Source organism: Oncorhynchus clarkii, unplaced genomic scaffold (assembly GCF_045791955.1).
Source record: "Oncorhynchus clarkii lewisi isolate Uvic-CL-2024 unplaced genomic scaffold, UVic_Ocla_1.0 unplaced_contig_11936_pilon_pilon, whole genome shotgun sequence".
Classification (NCBI taxonomy): domain Eukaryota; kingdom Metazoa; phylum Chordata; class Actinopteri; order Salmoniformes; family Salmonidae; genus Oncorhynchus; species Oncorhynchus clarkii.
This window is the reverse complement of record NW_027261146.1, coordinates 365,001-387,346: the sequence shown is the minus strand read 5'-3', so window position 1 is coordinate 387,346 and position 22,346 is coordinate 365,001. Positions and strand designations below refer to the sequence as shown.

Sequence of the window (22,346 nt, the reverse complement as noted above, 5' to 3'; positions counted from 1 at the left end):
ACAGCATATTTTTGAGCTGCCTTTTAAAATTGTCCCCAGCACAAGGTGCACCTGTGTAACAATCATGCTGTTTAAATCAGCTTCTCGATATTCCTTAACTTGTCAGGTAGATTAGCAAATGAGAAATGCTCACTAACAGCGATGTAAACAAATTTGTGCACAAAATTTGAAATAATGTTTGTGCGTATGGAAAATGTCTGGGATCTTTTATTTCAGCTGATGAAACATGGGACCAACACTCTACATGATGTGTCTGTAAGGTGACTGTCAGTGTCCCAAACGGCGCCCTATATAGCATACATCTGTAGACCAGAGCCCCAAGGGACCTTCATCAAAGGAGTCCACTGGGGAATATGGAGCCATTTGGGATTTCCTAGGAGGTTGCATGACGTGTCTCACAGTTCCCAATAAACACTTGTTAAACAGCGAAAACATTACACCCTAAACAACAGAGGCCATATTCAGTAAGGTGCCAGGACTCCCCTGGCTAGTCTACAGACTCCACCCTACAGAACCCCTGGCTAGTCTACAGACCCCACCCTACAGACCCCCTGGCTAGTCTACAGACCCTAGTCTACAGACCCCACCCTACAGAACCCCTGGCTAGTCTACAGACTCCACCCTACAGAACCCCTGGCTAGTCTACAGACCCCACCCTACAGACCCCCTGGCTAGTCTACAGACTCCACCCTACAGAACCCCTGGCTAGTCTACAGACCCCACCCTACAGAACCCCTGGCTAGTCTACAGACTCCACCCTACAGAACCCCTGGCTAGTCTACAGACCCCACCCTACAGACCCCCTGGCTAGTCTACAGACGCCACCCTACAGAACCCCTGGCTAGTCTACAGACCCTAGTCTACAGACCCCACCCTACAGAACCCCTGGCTAGTCTACAGACCCCACCCTACAGAACCCCTGGCTAGTCTACAGACCCCACCCTACAGAACCCCTGGCTAGTCTACAGACCCCACCCTACAGAACCCCTGGCTAGTCTACAGACTCCACCCTACAGAACCCCTGGCTAGTCTACAGACCCCACCCTACAGAACCCCTGGCTAGTCTACAGACCCCACCCTACAGAACCCCTGGCTAGTCTACAGACTCCACCCTACAGAACCCCTGGCTAGTCTACAGACCCCACCCTACAGAACCCCTGGCTAGTCTACAGACCCCACCCTACAGAACCCCTGGCTAGTCTACAGACCCTAGTCTACAGACCCCACCCTACAGAACCCCTGGCTAGTCTACAGACGCCACCCTACAGAACCCCTGGCTAGTCTACAGACCCCACCCTACAGAACCCCTGGCTAGTCTACAGACCCTAGTCTACAGACCCCACCCTACAGAACCCCTGGCTAGTCTACAGACCCCACCCTACAGAACCCCTGGCTAGTCTACAGACCCCACCCTACAGACCCCCTGGCTAGTCTACAGACGCCACCCTACAGAACCCCTGGCTAGTCTACAGACGCCACCCTACAGAACCCCTGGCTAGTCTACAGACCCTAGTCTACAGACTCCACCCTACAGACCCCCTGGCTAGTCTACAGACCCCACCCTACAGACCCCCTGGCTAGTCTACAGACTCCACCCTACAGAACCCCTGGCTAGTCTACAGACCCCACCCTACAGACCCCCTGGCTAGTCTACAGACGCCACCCTACAGAACCCCTGGCTAGTCTACAGACGCCACCCTACAGAACCCCTGGCTAGTCTACAGACCCTAGTCTACAGACTCCACCCTACAGACCCCCTGGCTAGTCTACAGACCCCACCCTACAGACCCCCTGGCTAGTCTACAGACTCCACCCTACAGAACCCCTGGCTAGTCTACAGACCCCACCCTACAGACCCCCTGGCTAGTCTACAGACGCCACCCTACAGAACCCCTGGCTAGTCTACAGACCCCACCCTACAGAACCCCTGGCTAGTCTACAGACCCCACCCTACAGAACCCCTGGCTAGTCTACAGACCCCACCCTACAGAACCCCTGGCTAGTCTACAGACCCCACCCTACAGAACCCCTGGCTAGTCTATAGACCCCACCCTACAGAACCCCTGGCTAGTCTACAGACCCCACCCTACAGAACCCCTGGCTAGTCTACAGACCCCACCCTACAGAACCCCTGGCTAGTCTACAGAACCCACCCTACAGAACCACTGGCTAGTCTACAGCGGCTACAGACCCCGCCCTACAGAACAGAACCCCTGGCTAGTCTACAGACCCCACCCTACAGAACCCCTGGCTAGTCTACAGACCCCACCCTACAGAACCCCTGGCTAGTCTACAGAACCCACCCTACAGAACCCCTGGCTAGTCTACAGCGGCTACAGACCCCGCCCTACAGAACAGAACCCCTGGCTAGTCTACAGACCCCACCTTACAGAACAGAACCCCTGGCTAGTCTACAGACCCCACCATACAGAACAGAACCCCTGGCTAGTCTACAGACCCCACCCTACAGAACAGAACCCCTGGCTAGTTTACAGACCCCACCCTAAAGAACAGAACCCCTGGCTAGTTTACAGACCCCCGCCCTACAGAACCGAACCCCTGGCTAGTCTACAGACCCCAGCCTACAGAACAGAACCCCTGGCTAGTCTATAGACCCCACCCTACAGAACAGAACCCCTGGCTAGTCTACAGCGGCTACAAACCCCGCCCTACAGAGACAATCTCCTGTCCCGATTGGCTAAAACCTGGATCACCCTCTCTTCCGCGCAGCTGCCGGTTTGGTCAGACACTCAGACTGTTTGCTTTGATTGGTCGGTTGAATAAGGTAACCTTGGGTGAAAGGTTAGGATTCAGGAATTTATTGATCGGGACGTTGGGTCACAAGCGACGGGCTGGGGAAGATGGGAGTGACTGATAAAACTTCACAGAAGCTCAAAGTCCTTTCTGTCCTGCAGGAGGCTCTGTGTGTATAATACAACTGTGTGTGTGTGTGTGTGTGTGTGTGTGTGTGTGTGTATATATAATACAACTGTGTGTGTGTGTGTGTATATATATAATACAACTGTGTGTGTGTGTGTATATATAATACAACTGTGTGTGTGTGTATAATACAACTGTGTGTGTACGTTTCTAAACCCCCATAGCCACAGTAAGTACATAAGATCCTTCTAAATGTTTCTATGTGGGTTGTGAATACATAAAACAGAATGGTTACGAGCACACACCTTTCACTCTGCCTCAGAATGTGTTGAGATCAAGGGGATGTGTTTAGGCAACATTACTAAAACCATCAACGGGTTGCAACCCAGACAGAACAAGTAGGACATCAGAAATCCTCCAACCAGAATGGAGAACCTGGACATTTGACAGCCCTGTCAGTGTGTAGTTGTTTCTGGACTGGGCCGGAGACATCAGGAACCAGAGAACGGAGGGGTGAAGGGAGGAGAGGCACGTCCATATTATCAGTCCAGTTTGGTTTCCTTCCAGGAGGGGGGGTGGGAGGGAGAGAGAGAAGAGGGGGATGGGAGGGAAGAGGGGGAGCTACGGACGGTTGGTAGGTCTTAGCTCCCATAGTGCATAGTGTTGCTAGGCATCGCCATGGGAGACGACATGGAGATGGAAGGCCCGCCCATGGTGAACTGGCTGTTGTTGTTTGGGTATTGAGGACTGTTGCCGGGCCCCGATTGTCCAGTTGTCACTCCTGAGGAAGAGAGAAAACAGGAAGTGAATTGCGGTCTTCAAAGAGCAGCTCGGGACAGTTTCCCAGACCCAGATAAAACCTAGTGCTGGACTAGGAAGCACGCTATATCTAAAATAAATCAAACATTAAAACAACTAAAATGTCAGACCACACACTAACTGAACTGTGGACAAGACTACAACATTAGCAACAGTAAACAGCTGTAGCTCTGTAACCATGGCGACACACTCACTCACCCTGGCCCACGCCTGTACTCATGATAGACCCAACTCTAGAAGATGTATGGTTCACTACCCCTGTGTTCACTGCCCACACACACACACACACACACACACACGTGCAAGCGCGCACACACACACACACACACACACACACACACACACACAGAGAGGAGATAATTTACAAATTGGCAAATTTTATTTGGAACAAGAAAACACAGCAAAACTAGTATACAAAAGGTCAGTTACAGATACAGCCGGAGTCCAACACACAGATACACAACTGACATTACACACAGTCAGGGTTACAACATCCCAGTAACTTTCACAACCTTTCCACAAATCCTGGTAGGACAAATAACGGATTTCCAGGAATATTCTAACTGGAATTTCTGGAAAACTTGGGGAACATTTCCAGTATGTTGTAACCCGATACAGCAGAGTTATTCCACTGGAACGTCTAGACTACTGCTGGTTTTCTACCTGATTATTCATTACACACCCACCTGGTCTCCCAGGTGGAAATCAGTCCCTGGAACGTCTAGACTACTGCTGGTTTTCTACCTGATTATTCATTACACACCCACCTGGTCTCCCAGGTGGAAATCAGTCCCTGATTAGAAGGGATTCATTTTTAAAAAGCAGTGAAACTGGCTTAGGAGATTCAGATTTGAATTTGAGGGCTATACAGAACAGTAAGGAGGGTTAGGGGTTGGTCAGTCACACACACACAGCGTACCAAGAGGGATGAGATTGTTGTGAGACACGGTGGAGCCCCCGCCACCAATGACCGTACTGAGGTCATACACAGCAGGCATCCCTCCTGATAGACAGAGAGACACATTAACAACAGAGAGACACATTAACAACAGAGAGACACATTAACAACAGAGAGACACTTCAGTATTCACCTGTCTGCGTGTGTATAGATCTATATGTGTGTGGTACCTGATTAATGCCGTGTGTGTGTGTATAGATCTATATGTGTGTGGTACCTGATTAATGCCGTGTGTGTGTGTGTATAGATCTATATGTGTGTAGTACCTGATTAATGCCGTGTGTGTGTGTGTATAGATCTATATGTGTGTAGTACCTGATTAATGCCGTGTGTGTGTGTGTATAGATCTATATGTGTGTGGTACCTGATTAATGCCGTGTGTGTGTGTATAGATCTATATGTGTGTGGTACCTTATTAATGCCGTGTGTGTGTGTGTATAGATCTATATGTGTGTGGTACCTTATTAATGCCGTGTGTGTGTGTGTATAGATCTATATGTGTGTGGTACCTTATTAATGCCGTGTGTGTGTGTGTATAGATCTATATGTGTGTGGTACCTGATTAATGCCGTGTGTGTGTGTGTATAGATCTATATGTGTGTGGTACCTTATTAATGCCGTGTGTGTGTGTGTATAGATCTATATGTGTGTGGTACCTGATTAATGCCGTGTGTGTGTGTGTATAGATCTATATGTGTGTGGTACCTGATTAATGCCGTGTGTGTGTGTATAGATCTATATGTGTGTGGTACCTGATTAATGCCGTGTGTGTGTGTATAGATCTATATGTGTGTGGTACCTGATTAATGCCGTGTGTGTGTGTATAGATCTATATGTGTGTAGTACCTTATTAATGCCGTGTGTGTGCGTATAGATCTATATGTGTGTGGTACCTGATTAATGCTGTGTGTGTGTGTATAGATCTATATGTGTGTAGTACCTGATTAATGCCGTGTGTGTGCGTATAGATCTATATGTGTGTGTAGTACCTTATTAATGCCGTGTGTGTGTGTATAGATCTATATGTGTGTAGTACCTGATTAATGCCGTGTGTGTGTGTATAGATCTATATGTGTGTGGTACCTGATTAATGCCGTGTGTGTGTGTATAGATCTATATGTGTGTGGTACCTGATTAATGCCGTGTGTGTGTGTATAGATCTATATGTGTGTGGTACCTGATTAATGCCGTGTGTGTGTGTGTATAGATCTATATGTGTGTGGTACCTGATTAATGCCGTGTGTGTGTGTATAGATCTATATGTGTGTGTGGTACCTGATTAATGCCGTGTGTGTGTGTATAGATCTATATGTGTGTAGTACCTGATTAATGCCGTGTGTGTGTGTATAGATCTATATGTGTGTAGTACCTGATTAATGCCGTGTGTGTGCGTATAGATCTATATGTGTGTAGTACCTGATTAATGCCGTGTGTGTGTGTGTATAGATCTATATGTGTGTGGTACCTGATTAATGCCGTGTGTGTGCGTATAGATCTATATGTGTGTGGTACCTGATTAATGCCGTGTGTGTGCGTATAGATCTATATGTGTGTGGTACCTGATTAATGCCGTGTGTGTGTGCGTATAGATCTATATGTGTGTGGTACCTGATTAATGCCGTGTGTGTGTGTGTATAGATCTATATGTGTGTGGTACCTGATTAATGCCGTGTGTGTGTGTATAGATCTATATGTGTGTGGTACCTGATTAATGCCGTGTGTGTGTGTATAGATCTATATGTGTGTGGTACCTGATTAATGCCGTGTGTGTATAGATCTATATGTGTGTAGTACCTGATTAATGCCCCGTGTGTGCGTATAGATCTATATGTGTGTGTAGTACCTTATTAATGCCGTGTGTGTGTGTATAGATCTATATGTGTGTAGTACCTGATTAATACCGTGTGTGTGCATATAGATCTATATGTGTGTGGTACCTGATTACTGCCGTGTGCGTGTGTATAGATCTATATGTGTGTGTAGTACCTGATTACTGCCGTGTGTGTGTGTGCGTATAGATCTATATGTGTATGGTATGTGTGTGTATAGATCTATGTGTGTGTGGTGTGTGTAGTACCTGATTACTGCCGTGTGTGTGTGTTTGATCTATGTGTGTGTGGTGTGTGTAGTACCTGATTAATGCCGTGTGTGTGTGTAGTACCTGATTAATGCCGTGTGTGTGTGTATAGATCTATATGTGTGTGGTGTGTGTAGTACCTGATTAATGCCGTGTGTGTGTGTGTGTGTGCGTACCCTGGTTCATGTTGTAGACTCCTCCATTGCTCCACATGTTCTCTGAGGGGGAGGAGTAGTGAGAGCCTGGGGGCGGGGCTGACGTGCTGCCTGTGTACCTGCGGAACACACAATCAACCAATCAGAGGGAGGCAAGCTCAGGGACAGTAGGTCATATACAGAGGACTTTAACGTGTCTAGCAGGGAAAGAGGTTTGAGACCACGATAAAGAGGAGGATAGATAGCAGATAAATAACAGCTTTAGGAACAACAGAAGGGACAGAAAGTGAAAGAGAAGGAAGGAGAGACGGTATAGTGTTGACGACTTGGAGAGAGAGAGAGAGAGAGACGGTATAGTGTTGTTGACTTGGAGAGAGAGAGAGAGACGGTATAGTGTTGTTGACTTGGAGAGAGAGAGAGAGAGAGAGAGACGGTATAGTGTTGTTGACTTGGAGAGAGAGAGAGAGAGAGAGAGAGAGACGGTATAGTGTTGTTGACTTGGAGAGAGAGAGAGAGAGAGAGACGGTATAGTGTTGACGACTTGGAGAGAGAGAGAGAGACGGTATAGTGTTGACGACTTGGAGAGAGAGAGAGAGAGAGAGAGACGGTATAGTGTTGTTGACTTGGAGAGAGAGAGAGAGACGGTATAGTGTTGTTGACTTGGAGAGAGAGAGAGAGAGAGAGAGACGGTATAGTGTTGTTGACTTGGAGAGAGAGAGAGAGACGGTATAGTGTTGTTGACTTGGAGAGAGAGAGAGAGAGAGAGAGACGGTATAGTGTTGTTGACTTGGAGAGAGAGAGAGAGAGAGAGACGGTATAGTGTTGACGACTTGGAGAGAGAGAGAGACGGTATAGTGTTGTTGACTTGGAGAGAGAGAGAGAGAGACGGTATAGTGTTGTTGACTTGGAGAGAGAGAGAGAGACGGTATAGTGTTGACGACTTGGAGAGAGAGAGACGGTATAGTGTTGTTGACTTGGAGAGAGAGAGAGAGACGGTATAGTGTTGACGACTTGGAGAGAGAGAGACGGTATAGTGTTGTTGACTTGGAGAGAGAGAGAGAGACGGTATAGTGTTGACGACTTGGAGAGAGAGAGACGGTATAGTGTTGACGACTTGGAGAGAGAGAGACGGTATAGTGTTGACGACTTGGAGAGAGAGAGAGAGACGGTATAGTGTTGACGACTTGGAGAGAGAGAGAGAGACGGTATAGTGTTGACGACTTGGAGAGAGAGAGAGAGAGAGAGACGGTATAGTGTTGTTGACTTGGAGAGAGAGAGAGAGACGGTATAGTGTTGTTGACTTGGAAAGAGAGAGAGAGAGAGAGAGAGACGGTATAGTGTTGTTGACTTGGAGAGAGAGAGAGAGACGGTATAGTGTTGTTGACTTGGAGAGAGAGAGAGAGAGACGGTATAGTGTTGTTGACTTGGAGAGAGAGAGAGAGAGAGAGACGGTATAGTGTTGACGACTTGGAGAGAGAGAGAGAGACGGTATAGTGTTGTTGACTTGGAGAGAGAGAGAGAGAGACGGTATAGTGTTGTTGACTTGGAGAGAGAGAGAGAGACGGTATAGTGTTGTTGACTTGGAGAGAGAGAGAGAGAGAGAGAGACGGTATAGTGTTGTTGACTTGGAGAGAGAGAGAGAGAGAGAGAGAGACGGTATAGTGTTGTTGACTTGGAGAGAGAGAGAGAGACGGTATAGTGTTGTTGACTTGGAGAGAGAGAGAGAGACGGTATAGTGTTGTTGACTTGGAGAGAGAGAGAGAGACGGTATAGTGTTGTTGACTTGGAGAGAGAGAGAGAGACGGTATAGTGTTGTTGACTTGGAGAGAGAGAGAGAGACGGTATAGTGTTGTTGACTTGGAGAGAGAGAGACGGTATAGTGTTGTTGACTTGGAGAGAGAGAGAGAGAGAGACGGTATAGTGTTGTTGACTTGGAGAGAGAGAGAGAGACGGTATAGTGTTGTTGACTTGGAGAGAGAGAGAGAGACGGTATAGTGTTGTTGACTTGGAGAGAGAGAGAGAGACGGTATAGTGTTGACGACTTGGAGAGAGAGAGAGAGAGAGAGAGAGAGAGACGGTATAGTGTTGTTGACTTGGAGAGAGAGAGAGAGACGGTATAGTGTTGTTGACTTGGAGAGAGAGAGAGAGACGGTATAGTGTTGTTGACTTGGAGAGAGAGAGAGAGACGGTATAGTGTTGTTGACTTGGAGAGAGAGAGAGAGACGGTATAGTGTTGTTGACTTGGAGAGAGAGAGAGAGAGAGAGACGGTATAGTGTTGTTGACTTGGAGAGAGAGAGAGAGACGGTATAGTGTTGTTGACTTGGAGAGAGAGAGAGAGAGAGACGGTATAGTGTTGTTGACTTGGAGAGAGAGAGAGAGAGAGACGGTATAGTGTTGTTGACTTGGAGAGAGAGAGAGAGAGAGAGACGGTATAGTGTTGTTGACTTGGAGAGAGAGAGAGAGAGAGAGACGGTATAGTGTTGTTGACTTGGAGAGAGAGAGAGAGAGAGACGGTATAGTGTTGTTGACTTGGAGAGAGAGAGAGAGACGGTATAGTGTTGTTGACTTGGAGAGAGAGAGAGAGAGAGAGAGAGACGGTATAGTGTTGTTGACTTGGAGAGAGGGAGAGGGGAGAGAGACGGTATAGTGTTGTTGACTTGGAGAGAGAGAGAGAGAGAGACGGTATAGTGTTGTTGACTTGGAGAGAGAGAGAGAGAGAGACGGTATAGTGTTGTTGACTTGGAGAGAGAGAGAGAGACGGTATAGTGTTGTTGACTTGGAGAGAGAGAGAGAGAGAGAGAGAGAGAGAGAGAGACGGTATAGTGTTGACGACTTGGAGAGAGAGAGAGAGAGAGAGAGACGGTATAGTGTTGTTGACTTGGAGAGAGAGAGAGAGAGAGAGAGACGGTATAGTGTTGTTGACTTGGAGAGAGAGAGAGAGAGAGACGGTATAGTGTTGTTGACTTGGAGAGAGAGAGAGAGACGGTATAGTGTTGTTGACTTGGAGAGAGAGAGAGAGAGAGAGAGAGAGAGACGGTATAGTGTTGACGACTTGGAGAGAGAGAGAGAGAGACGGTATAGTGTTGACGACTTGGAGAGAGAGAGAGACGGTATAGTGTTGTTGACTTGGAGAGAGAGAGAGAGAGAGAGAGAGAGACGGTATAGTGTTGTTGACTTGGAGAGAGAGAGAGACGGTATAGTGTTGTTGACTTGGAGAGAGAGAGAGAGAGAGAGACGGTATAGTGTTGACGACTTGGAGAGAGAGAGAGACGGTATAGTGTTGTTGACTTGGAGAGAGAGAGAGAGAGAGACGGTATAGTGTTGACGACTTGGAGAGAGAGAGAGACGGTATAGTGTTGTTGACTTGGAGAGAGAGAGAGAGACGGTATAGTGTTGTTGACTTGGAGAGAGAGAGAGAGAGAGAGACGGTATAGTGTTGTTGACTTGGAGAGAGAGAGAGAGACGGTATAGTGTTGTTGACTTGGAGAGAGAGAGAGAGAGAGAGAGAGAGAGAGAGAGACACGGTATAGTGTTGTTGACTTGGAGAGAGAGAGAGAGACGGTATAGTGTTGTTGACTTGGAGAGAGAGAGAGAGAGAGAGAGAGAGAGAGAGAGACGGTATAGTGTTGTTGACTTGGAGAGAGAGAGAGAGACGGTATAGTGTTGTTGACTTGGAGAGAGAGAGAGAGAGAGAGAGAGAGAGAGAGACGGTATAGTGTTGTTGACTTGGAGAGAGAGAGAGAGACGGTATAGTGTTGTTGACTTGGAGAGAGAGAGAGAGAGAGAGAGAGAGAGAGAGACGGTATAGTGTTGTTGACTTGGAGAGAGAGAGAGAGACGGTATAGTGTTGTTGACTTGGAGAGAGAGAGAGAGAGAGAGAGAGAGAGACGGTATAGTGTTGTTGACTTGGAGAGAGAGAGAGAGACGGTATAGTGTTGTTGACTTGGAGAGAGAGAGAGAGAGAGAGAGAGAGAGAGACGGTATAGTGTTGTTGACTTGGAGAGAGAGAGAGACGGTATAGTGTTGTTGACTTGGAGAGAGAGAGAGAGAGAGAGAGAGAGAGAGAGACGGTATAGTGTTGTTGACTTGGAGAGAGAGAGAGAGACGGTATAGTGTTGTTGACTTGGAGAGAGAGAGAGAGAGAGAGAGAGAGAGAGAGACGGTATAGTGTTGTTGACTTGGAGAGAGAGAGACGGTATAGTGTTGTTGACTTGGAGAGAGAGAGAGAGAGAGAGAGAGAGAGAGAGAGACGGTATAGTGTTGTTGACTTGGAGAGAGAGAGAGAGACGGTATAGTGTTGTTGACTTGGAGAGAGAGAGAGAGAGAGAGAGAGAGAGAGACGGTATAGTGTTGTTGACTTGGAGAGAGAGAGAGAGAGAGAGACGGTATAGTGTTGTTGACTTGGAGAGAGAGAGAGAGACGGTATAGTGTTGTTGACTTGGAGAGAGAGAGAGAGAGAGAGACGGTATAGTGTTGTTGACTTGGAGAGAGAGAGAGAGACGGTATAGTGTTGTTGACTTCGAGAGAGAGAGAGAGACGGTATAGTGTTGTTGACTTGGAGAGAGAGAGAGAGAGAGAGAGAGACGGTATAGTGTTGTTGACTTGGAGAGAGGGAGAGGGGAGAGAGACGGTATAGTGTTGTTGACTTGGAGAGAGGGAGAGGGGAGAGAGACGGTATAGTGTTGTTGACTTGGAGAGAGGGAGAGGGGAGAGAGACGGTATAGTGTTGTTGACTTGGAGAGAGAGAGAGAGACGGTATAGTGTTGTTGACTTGGAGAGAGAGAGAAGAGAGAGAGAGACGGTATAGTGTTGACGACTTGGAGAGAGAGAGAGAGAGAGGTATAGTGTTGTTGACTTGGAGAGAGAGAGAAGAGAGAGAGAGACGGTATAGTGTTGACGACTTGGAGAGAGAGAGAGAGAGAGGGTATAGTGTTGTTGACTTGGAGAGAGAGAGAAGAGAGAGAGAGACGGTATAGTGTTGTTGACTTGGAGAGAGAGAGAGAGAGAGAGAGAGACGGTATAGTGTTGACGACTTGGAGAGAGAGAGAGAGAGAGAGACGGTATAGTGTTGACGACTTGGAGAGAGAGAGAGAGAGAGAGAGACGGTATAGTGTTGACGACTTGGAGAGAGAGAGAGAGAGAGAGACGGTATAGTGTTGACGACTTGGAGAGAGAGAGAGAGAGAGAGAGAGACGGTATAGTGTTGTTGACTTGGAGAGAGAGAGAGACGGTATAGTGTTGACGACTTGGAGAGAGAGAGAGAGACGGTATAGTGTTGTTGACTTGGAGAGAGAGAGAGAGAGAGAGAGACGGTATAGTGTTGTTGACTTGGAGAGAGAGAGAGAGAGAGAGAGACGGTATAGTGTTGTTGACTTGGAGAGAGAGAGAGAGACGGTATAGTGTTGTTGACTTGGAGAGAGAGAGAGAGAGAGAGACGGTATAGTGTTGTTGACTTGGAGAGAGAGAGAGAGAGAGAGAGAGACGGTATAGTGTTGTTGACTTGGAGAGAGAGAGAAGGTAGAGAAGAGGGGTAGAGAAGAGGGGTAGAGAAGAGGGGTATAGAGTGCCTCTGACCTGAAGAAGGGGTTCTTGAGATCCAGCAGGTTGCTAGACTTGCTTCCTGTCTGGTCCACCTGGGCCACCATACTGATGTCATAGCTCTGTCTGGGAGCACAGGTCAGATGAATCATTTAAGGGGGTACCTTGGCAGGTGTGTGTGTTCAGTGTGGTAGTGACCTGTTTAGGTGTGCAGGTGTGTGTGACCTGTTTAGGTGTGCAGTGTGGTAGTCACCTGTTTAGGTGTGCAGTGTGGTAGTCACCTGTTTAGGTGTTCAGTGTGGTAGTGACCTGTTTAGGTGTGCAGTGTGGTAGTCACCTGTTTAGGTGTTCAGTGTGGTAGTGACCTGTTTAGGTGTTCAGTGTGGTAGTCACCTGTTTAGGTGTTCAGTGTGGTAGTGACCTGTTTAGGTGTGCAGTGTGGTAGTCACCTGTTTAGGTGTTCAGTGTGGTAGTCACCTGTTTAGGTGTTCAGTGTGGTAGTCACCTGTTTAGGTGTGCAGTGTGGTAGTCACCTGTTTAGGTGTTCAGTGTGGTAGTGACCTGTTTAGGTGTGCAGTGTGGTAGTCACCTGTTTAGGTGTTCAGTGTGGTAGTCACCTGTTTAGGTGTGCAGTGTGGTAGTCACCTGTTTAGGTGTTCAGTGTGGTAGTCACCTGTTTAGGTGTGCAGTGTGGTAGTCACCTGTTTAGGTGTGCAGTGTGGTAGTCACCTGTTTAGGTGTTCAGTGTGGTAGTGACCTGTTTAGGTGTGCAGTGTGGTAGTCACCTGTTTAGGTGTTCAGTGTGGTAGTGACCTGTTTAGGTGTTCAGTGTGGTAGTCACCTGTTTAGGTGTTCAGTGTGGTAGTCACCTGTTTAGGTGTTCAGTGTGGTAGTCACCTGTTTAGGTGTTCAGTGTGGTAGTCACCTGTTTAGGTGTTCAGTGTGGTAGTCACCTGTTTAGGTGTGCAGTGTGGTAGTGACCTGTTTAGGTGTGCGACCTGTTTAGGTGTGTGACCTGTTTAGGTGTGCAGGTGTGTGTGACCTGTTTAGGTGTGCAGGTGTGTGTGACCTGTTTAGGTGTGCAGGTGTGCGTGACCTGTTTAGGTGTGCAGGTGTGTGTGACCTGTTTAGGTGTGTGACCTGTTTAGGTGTGCAGGTGTGTGTGACCTGTTTAGGTGTGCAGGTGGATGTGACCTGTTTAGGTGTGCAGGTGTGTGTGACCTGTTTAGGTGTGTGACCTGTTTAGGTGTGTGACCTGTTTAGGTGTGCAGGTGTGTGTGACCTGTTTAGGTGTGCAGGTGTGCGTGACCTGTTTAGGTGTGCAGGTGTGTGTGACCTGTTTAGGTGTGTGACCTGTTTAGGTGTGCAGGTGTGTGTGACCTGTTTAGGTGTGCAGGTGGATGTGACCTGTTTAGGTGTGCAGGTGTGTGTGACCTGTTTAGGTGTGCAGGTGTGTGTGACCTGTTTAGGTGTGCAGGTGTGTGTGACCTGTTTAGGTGTGCGTGACCTGTTTAGGTGTGCAGGTGTGCGTGACCTGTTTAGGTGTGCAGGTGTGCGTGACCTGTTTAGGTGTGCAGGTGTGCGTGACCTGTTTAGGTGTGCAGGTGTGTGTGACCTGTTTAGGTGTGCAGGTGTGTGTGACCTGTTTAGGTGTGCGTGACCTGTTTAGGTGTGCGTGACCTGTTTAGGTGTGCAGGTGTGCGTGACCTGTTTAGGTGTGCAGGTGTGTGTGACCTGTTTAGGTGTGCAGGTGTGCGTGACCTGTTTAGGTGTGCAGGTGTGTGTGACCTGTTTAGGTGTGCAGGTGTGTGTGACCTGTTTAGGTGTGCAGGTGTGTGTGACCTGTTTAGGTGTGTGAGTGGTAAAGTTACCCGGGGGTGTGTGTGACCTGTTTAGGTGTGCAGGTAGGTGTGACCTGTTTAGGTGTGCAGGTGTGTGTGACCTGTTTAGGTGTGCAGGTGTGTGTGACCTGTTTAGGTGTGTGAGTGGTAAAGTTACCCGGGGGTGTGTGTGACCTGTGTAGGTGTGTGAGTGGTAAAGTTACCCGGGGGTGTGTGTGACCTGTTTAGGTGTGTGAGTGGTAAAGTTACCCGGGGGTGTGTGTGACCTGTTTAGGTGTGTGAGTGGTAAAGTTACCCGGGGGTGTGTGTGACCTGTTTAGGTGTGTGAGTGGTAAAGTTACCTGGGGGTGTGTGTGACCTGTTTAGGTGTGTGAGTGGTAAAGTTACCCGGGGGTGTGTGTGACCTGTTTAGGTGTGTGAGTGGTAAAGTTACCCGGGGGTGTGTGTGACCTGTTTAGGTGTGTGAGTGGTAAAGTTACCCGGGGGTGTGTGTGACCTGTTTAGGTGTGTGAGTGGTAAAGTTACCCGGGGGTGTGTGTGACCTGTTTAGGTGTGTGAGTGGTAAAGTTACCCGGGGGTGTGTGTGACCTGTTTAGGTGTGTGAGTGGTAAAGTTACCCGGGGGTGTGTGTGACCTGTTTAGGTGTGTGAGTGGTAAAGTTACCCGGGGGTGTGTGTGACCTGTGTAGGTGTGTGAGTGGTAAAGTTACCCGGGGGTGTGTGTGACCTGTTTAGGTGTGCAGGTGTGCGTGACCTGTTTAGGTGTGTGAGTGGTAAAGTTACCCGGGGGGGTGTGTGTCACACCCGGGGGTGTGTGTGTGTGTGTGTGTGTGTGTGTGTGTGTGTGTGTGTGTGTGTCTCACCTCTTGTTAGCGATGAGCGTTGCAGTACCAGACAGGGTGTCTCCTGCCTTGGTGAAGAGAGGGGACTGGAGCAGACAGCGGACCTGGTACCAGTGGGTCAGAGGCTCCGTAGGAGAGGTGGAGAGCCACACTGTTACCCTGGACACACAGTTAGATGGACCCACAAACACAGTTAGATAAACACACACACACAGTTACAGTGGGGCAAAAAAGTATTTAGTCAGCCACCAATTGTGCAAGTTCTCCCACTTAAAAAGATGAGAGAGTAATTTTCATCATAGGTACACTTCAACTATGACAGACATAATGAGAGAAAAAAAATCCAGAAAATCACATTGTAGGATTTTTAATGAATTTATTTGCAAATTATGGTGGAAAATAAGTATTTGGTCAATAACAAAAGTTTAACTCAATACTTTGTTATATACCCTTTGTTGGCAATGACAGAGGTCAAACGTTTGCTGTAAGTCTTCACAAGGTTTTCACACACTGTTGCTGGTATTTTGACCCATTCCTCCATGCAGATCTCCTCTAGAGCAGTGATGTTTTGGGGCTGTTGCTGGGCAACACAGACTTTCAACTCCCTTCAAAGATTTTCTATGGGGTTGACATCTGGAGACTGGCTAGGCCACTCCAGGACCTTGAAATGCTTCTTACGAAGCCACTCCTTCATTGCCCGGGCAGTGTGTTTGGGATCATTGTCATGCTGAAAGACCCAGCCACGTTTCATCTTCAATGCCCTTGCTGATGGAAGGAGGTTTTCACTCAAAATCTCACGATACATGGCCCCATTCATTCTTTCCTTTACACGGATCAGTCGTCCTGGTCCCTTTGCAGAAAAACAGCCCCAAAGCATGATGTTTCCACCCCCATGCTTCACAGTAGGTATGGTGTTCTTTGGATGCAACTCAGCATTCTTTGTCCTCCAAACACAACGAGTTGAGTTTTTACCAAAAAGTTATATTTTGGTTTCATCTGACCATATGACATTCTCCCAATCTTCTTCTGGATCATCCAAATGCTCTCTAGCAAACTTCAGACGGGCCTGGACATGTACTGGCTTAAGCAGGGGGACACGTCTGGCACTGCAGGATTTGAGTCCCTGGCAGCGTAGTGTGTTACTGATGGTAGGCTTTGTTACTTTGGTCCCAGCTCTCTGCAGGTCATTCACTAGGTCCCCCCCGTGTGGTTCTGGGATTTTTGCTCACCGTTCTTGTGATCATTTTGACCCCCCGGGGTGAGATCTTGCGTGGAGCCCCAGATCGAGGGAGATTATAGGTGGTCTTGTATGTCTTCCATTTCCTAATAATTGCTCCCAGTTGATTTATTCAAACCAAGCTGCTTACCTATTGCAGATTCAGTCTTCCCAGCCTGGTGCAGGTCTACAATTTTGTTTCTGGTGTCCTTTGACAACTCTTTGGTCTTGGCCATAGTGGAGTTTGGAGTGTGACTGTTTGAGGTGTATTTTATACTGATAACAAGTTCAAACAGGTGCCATTAATACAGGTAACGAGTGGAGGACAGAGGAGCATCTTAAAGAAGAAGTTACAGGTCTGTGAGAGCCAGAAATCTTGCTTGTTTGTAGGTGACCAAATACTTATTTTCCACCATAATTTGCAAATAAATTCATAAAAAATCCTACAATGTGATTTTCTGGATTTTTTTCCCCCTCATTTTGTCTGTCATAGTTGAAGTGTACCTATGATGAAAATTACAGGCCTCTCTCATCTTTTTAAGTGGGAGAACTTTCACAATTGGTGGCTGACTAAATACTTTTTTGCCCCACTGTAGATGGACCCACACACAGTCAGATGGACCCACACACACACACACACACACACACAGAAAAGATTAAGGAAAGCAGGTCAATCAAGACTGACAAGAGTTTACACAACACACACAGGGGACTCACGCTGAGCCGATGAAAGCCACGTCAAACCAGAAGGCCAGACCATGGACCAGACCTGATGTCATCATGTGGAACTTAAAGGGAATCTCCATCCTGAGAGAGAGAAGAGAGAGGGGAGAGGAGAGGGAGAGAGGGGGGCGAGAAAGAGGAGAGAGGGGGGCGAGAAAGAGGAGAGAGGGGGGCGAGAAAGAGGAGCGAGAAAGAGGAGAGAGGGGGGCGAGAAAGAGGAGCGAGAAAGAGGAGCGAGAAAGAGGAGAGAGGGGGGCGAGAAAGGGGAGAGCGAGAAAGAGGAGAGAGGGGGGCGAGAAAGAGGAGAGAGGTCTAAGTGGACTAAACTCTCAGCAGTAACCTCAGTCACCAGAACCCTCAGACTAAACACAACATCAGGCCCTGGATTCATAACCAGTCTCAGAGTGCTGATCTAGGATCAGCTCCCCTGTCCATTCATTATCATCTAAAAATAGGCTAAATTGACCCTGGATCAGCATTCCTACTCCAAGTCTCTTTCTGAAGAAGAGAGCTCTCTAAATACTACAGGCCCCAGAAGGAGAGCTCTCTAAATACTACAGGCCCCAGAAGGAGAGCTCTCTAAATACTACAGGCCCCAGAAGGAGAGCTCTCTAAATACTACAGGCCCCAGAAGGAGAGCTCTCTAAATACTACAGGCCCCAGAAGGAGAGAGGAGGCGATGGGACTCACCTGTGCAGATCCCCCTCCTTCGCGTCCAGGAAGTTGACGGTGTATTTGACAGACTTGGACATGAGGATACGGATATCAAAGGTGTCCTGAGAGAGAGAGAGAGAGAGAGAGAGACAGAGAGACAGACAGAGAGAGAGAGACAGACAGAGAGAGAGAGACAGAGAGAGAGAGACAGAGAGACAGAGACAGACAGAGAGACAGAGACAGACAGAGAGAGACAGAGAGAGAGAGACACAGAGAGACACAGAGAGACAGAGAGAGACAGAGAGAGAGACAGAGAGAGAGACAGAGAGAGAGACAGAGAGAGAGACAGAGAGAGAGACAGAGAGAGAGACAGAGAGAGAGACAGAGAGAGAGAGACAGACAGACAGACAGAGAGACAGAGAGAGACAGAGAGAGACAGAGAGAGACAGAGATCATTACATTTATGTATTAGATTGATAGAGATATACAGTTGAAGTCGGAAGTTTACATACACTTAGGTTGGAGTCATTAAAACTAGTTTTTCGACCACTCCGCAAATGTATTGTTTAATAAACTATAGTTTTGTCAAGTCGATTAGGACATATACTTTGTGCATGACACAAGTCATTTTTCCAACAATTGTTTACAGACAGATTATTTCCCTTATAATTCACTGTATCACAATTCCAGTGGGTCAGAAGTTTACAAACACTAAGTTGACTGTGCCTTTAAACAGCTTGGAAAATTCCAGAAAATGATGTCATGGCTTTAGAAGCCTCTGATAGGCTAATTGACATAATTTGAGTCAATTGGAGGTGCACCTGTGGATGTATTTCAAGACCTACCTTCAAACTAAATTCCTCTTCGCTTGACATCATGGGAAAATCAAAAGAAATCAGCCAACACCACAGAAAACAATATGTAGACCTGCACATGTCTGGTTCATCCTTGGGAGCTATTTCCAAACACCTGAAGGTACCACGTTCATCTGTACAAACAATAGTACGCAAGTAATAGTACGCAAGTACGTTCTGTCTCCTAGAGATGAACGTACTTTGGTGCGAAAAGTGCAAATCAATCCCAGAACAACAGTAAAGGACCTTGTGAAGATGCTGGAGGAAACAGGTACAAAAGTATCTATATCCACAGTAAAACGAGCCCTATATCAACATAACCTGAAAGGCCGCTCAGCAAGGAAGAAGCCACTGATCCAAAACCACCATAAAAAAGCCAGACTACGGTAGCCAACTGCACATGGGGACAAAGATCGTACTTTTTGGAGAAATGTCCTCTGGTCTGATGAAACAAAAATAGAACTGTTTGGCCATAACGACCATCGTTATGTTTGGAGTTAAAAGGGGGACGCTTGCAAGCCGAAGAACACCATCCCAACCGTGAAGCACGGGGGTGGCAGCATCATGTTGTGGGGGTGCTTTGCTGCAGAAGAGACTGGTGCACTTCACAAAATAGATGGCATCATGAGGGTGGAAAATTACGTGGATATATTGAAGCAACATCTCAAGATATCAGTCAGGAAGTTAAAGCTTGGTCACAAATGTGTCTTCCAAATGGACAATGACCCCAAGCATACTTCCAAGGTTGTGGCAAAATGGCTTAAGGACAACAAAGTCAAGGTATTGGAGTGGCCATCACAAAGCCCTGACCTCAATCCTATAGAAAATGTGTGGGCAGAACTGCAAAAGCGTGTGCAATCAAGGAGGTCTACAAACCTGACTCAGTTACACCAGCTCTGTCAGCAGGAATGGACCGAAACGTTCGGCCCAAGTTAAACCATTTAAAGGCAATGCTACCAAGTACTAATGCTACCAAGTACTAATGCTACCAAGTACTAATGCTACCAAGTACTAATGCTACCAAGTACTAATTGAGTGTATGTAAACTTCTGACCCACTGGGAATGTGATGAAAGAAATAAAAGCTGAAATAAATAATTCTCTCTGCTATTATTCTGACATTTCACATTCTTAAAATAAAGTGGTGATCCTAACTGACCTAAGACAGGGAATTTTTACTAGGATTAAATGTCAGGTGTTGTGAAAAACTGAGATTACATGTATTTGGCTAAGGTGTATGTAAACTTCTGACTTCAACTGTATGTATATAGTTATTTTATTTTGATAGTTGTTCTGAGTGACTTGGCTTCAGCAACATTCACCTTGTTAATCATGCCATTAAAGCATACTGAATTAGAGAGAGAGAACTGAGGATGAGAACCTAATAGAATAGAGAGAGAGGAGGGGAGAGAAAACTGAGGATGAGAACCTAATAGAATAGAGAGAGGGGAGGGGAGAGAGAACTGAGGATGAGAACCTACTAGAATAGAGAGAGAGGAGGGGAGAGAGAACTGAGGATGAGAACCTAATAGAATAGAGAAACTGAGGATGAGAACCTAATAGAATAGAGAAACTGAGGATGAGAACCTAATAGAATAGAGAAACTGAGGATGAGAACCTAATAGAATAGAGAGAGAGGAGAGAGAACTGAGGATGAGAACCTAATAGAATAGAGAGAGAGGAGGGGAGAGAGAACTGAGGATGAGAACCTAATAGAATAGAGAAACTGAGGATGAGAACCTAATAGAATAGAGAAACTGAGGATGAGAACCTAATAGAATAGAGAGAGAGGAGAGAGAACTGAGGATGAGAACCTAATAGAATAGAGAGAGAGGAGGGGAGAGAGAACTGAGGATGAGAACCTAATAGAATAGAGAAACTGAGGATGAGAACCATATTGGGGGGGGGGGAAGAGTCTCACCACAATGGGTTGTCTGAAATACTCGTCTACTGCAGCTTCTCTCAGTGATGACAGATCAACACCATGGAACGATGGCTGATACCTGACAAACAGAGAGAGAGAGACCGTGGGAAGTGGCTTTAGTTAGTTGACGTAGTGACAATTAAACATTTGTGTATAGTTGTAACTAAGGTCTGGTGAATTCCCCCCCCCCCCCACCCCACACCCCCCCAACACTTTCCAGGTGAAAATGAAGTTTTAATAATATAGTAAATAAAGTGAAAGGAGATTCACCAGAAGTTGCATAAGTGAGAGTTAGACTGTAGCTTGTTAAATGAAGGTAGTAAGTAAAGTGAAAGGAGATTCACCAGAAGTTGGCCTTGGTGAACTGTTCCATGTATAACTGTTCGTCTGTGAAGGGAGCCAGGTGGACGTCACCTAGAGTGGGGAACATGTTACCTAGGAGAGGAGAGAGGGTTAGGGCTGTCGGCAACACCTCTATACACCTGTTTACTGTTGGTCTGTGAAGGGAGCCAGGTGGACGTCACCTAGAGTGGGGAACATGTTACCTAGGAGAGGAGAGAGGGTTAGGGCTGTGGGCAACACCTCTATACACCTGTTTACTGTTGGTCTGTGAAGGGAGCCAGGTGGACGTCACCTAGAGTGGGGAACATGTTACCTAGGAGAGGAGAGAGGGTTAGGGCTGTCGGCAACACCTCTATACACCTGTTTACTGTTCGTCTGTGAAGGGAGCCAGGTGGACGTCACCTAGAGTGGGGAACATGTTACCTAGGAGAGGAGAGAGGGTTAGGGCTGTCGGCAACACCTCTATACACCTGTTTACTGTTGGTCTGTGAAGGGAGCCAGGTGGACGTGGGAAACATGTTACCTAGGAGAGGAGAGAGGGTTAGGGCTGTCGGCAACACCTCTATACACCTGTTTACTGTTGGTCTGTGAAGGGAGCCAGGTGGACGTCACCTAGAGTGGGGAACATGTTACCTAGGAGAGGAGAGAGGGTTAGGGCTGTCGGCAACACCTCTATACACCTGTTTACTGTTGGTCTGTGAAGGGAGCCAGGTGGACGTCACCTAGAGTGGGGAACATGTTACCTAGGAGAGGAGAGAGGGTTAGGGCTGTCGGCAACACCTCTATACACCTGTTTACTGTTGGTCTGTGAAGGGAGCCAGGTGGACGTGGGAAACATGTTACCTAGGAGAGGAGAGAGGGTTAGGGCTGTCGGCAACACCTCTATACACCTGTTTACTGTTGGTCTGTGAAGGGAGCCAGGTGGACGTCACCTAGAGTGGGGAACATGTTACCTAGGAGAGGAGAGCGGGTTAGAGCTGTCGGCAACACCTCTATACACCTGTTTACTGTTGGTCTGTGAAGGGAGCCAGGTGGACGTCACCTAGTGGGGAACATGTTACCTAGGAGAGGAGAGAGGGTTAGGGCTGTCGGCAACACCTCTATACACCTGTTTACTGTTGGTCTGTGAAGGGAGCCAGGTGGACGTCACCTAGAGTGGGGAACATGTTACCTAGGAGAGGAGAGAGGGTTAGAGCTGTCGGCAACACCTCTATACACCTGTTTACTGTTGGTCTGTGAAGGGAGCCAGGTGGACGTCACCTAGAGTGGGGAACATGTTACCTAGGAGAGGAGAGAGGGTTAGGGCTGTCGGCAACACCTCTATACACCTGTTTACTGTTGGTCTGTGAAGGGAGCCAGGTGGACGTCACCTAGAGTGGGGAACATGTTACCTAGGAGAGGAGAGAGGGTTAGGGCTGTCGGCAATACCTCTATACACCTGTTTACTGTTGGTCTGTGAAGGGAGCCAGGTGGACGTCACCTAGAGTGGGGAACATGTTACCTAGGAGAGGAGAGAGGGTTAGG

The 22,346-nt window shown here is 47.5% G+C and overlaps 1 protein-coding gene across 2 annotated transcripts in view; it reads right to left on the bottom strand.

The window, feature by feature from the left end:
• Positions 1 to 2,796: 2,796 nt before the first annotated feature.
• Positions 2,797 to 22,346, bottom strand: part of LOC139405411 (histone-arginine methyltransferase CARM1-like) — a 24,128-nt gene continuing 4,578 nt past the window's right edge. Inside the window, exons 7-16 of one of the 2 annotated variants that reach the window (XM_071147732.1) lie at positions 20,825 to 20,915; positions 20,478 to 20,559; positions 17,740 to 17,825; positions 17,044 to 17,133; positions 15,132 to 15,269; positions 12,465 to 12,554; positions 6,911 to 7,008; positions 4,619 to 4,702; positions 3,898 to 3,966; positions 2,797 to 3,661 (exon numbers count right to left, since the gene is read on the bottom strand). In XM_071147732.1, coding sequence (XP_071003833.1) covers positions 3,522 to 3,661; positions 3,898 to 3,966; positions 4,619 to 4,702; positions 6,911 to 7,008; positions 12,465 to 12,554; positions 15,132 to 15,269; positions 17,044 to 17,133; positions 17,740 to 17,825; positions 20,478 to 20,559; positions 20,825 to 20,915 — 968 coding nt within the window. In that variant the 3' untranslated portion in view covers positions 2,797 to 3,521. The remainder of the gene's footprint in view (positions 3,662 to 3,897; positions 3,967 to 4,618; positions 4,703 to 6,910; positions 7,009 to 12,464; positions 12,555 to 15,131; positions 15,270 to 17,043; positions 17,134 to 17,739; positions 17,826 to 20,477; positions 20,560 to 20,824; positions 20,916 to 22,346) is intronic. The other variant, XM_071147733.1, reaches the window with a different exon arrangement.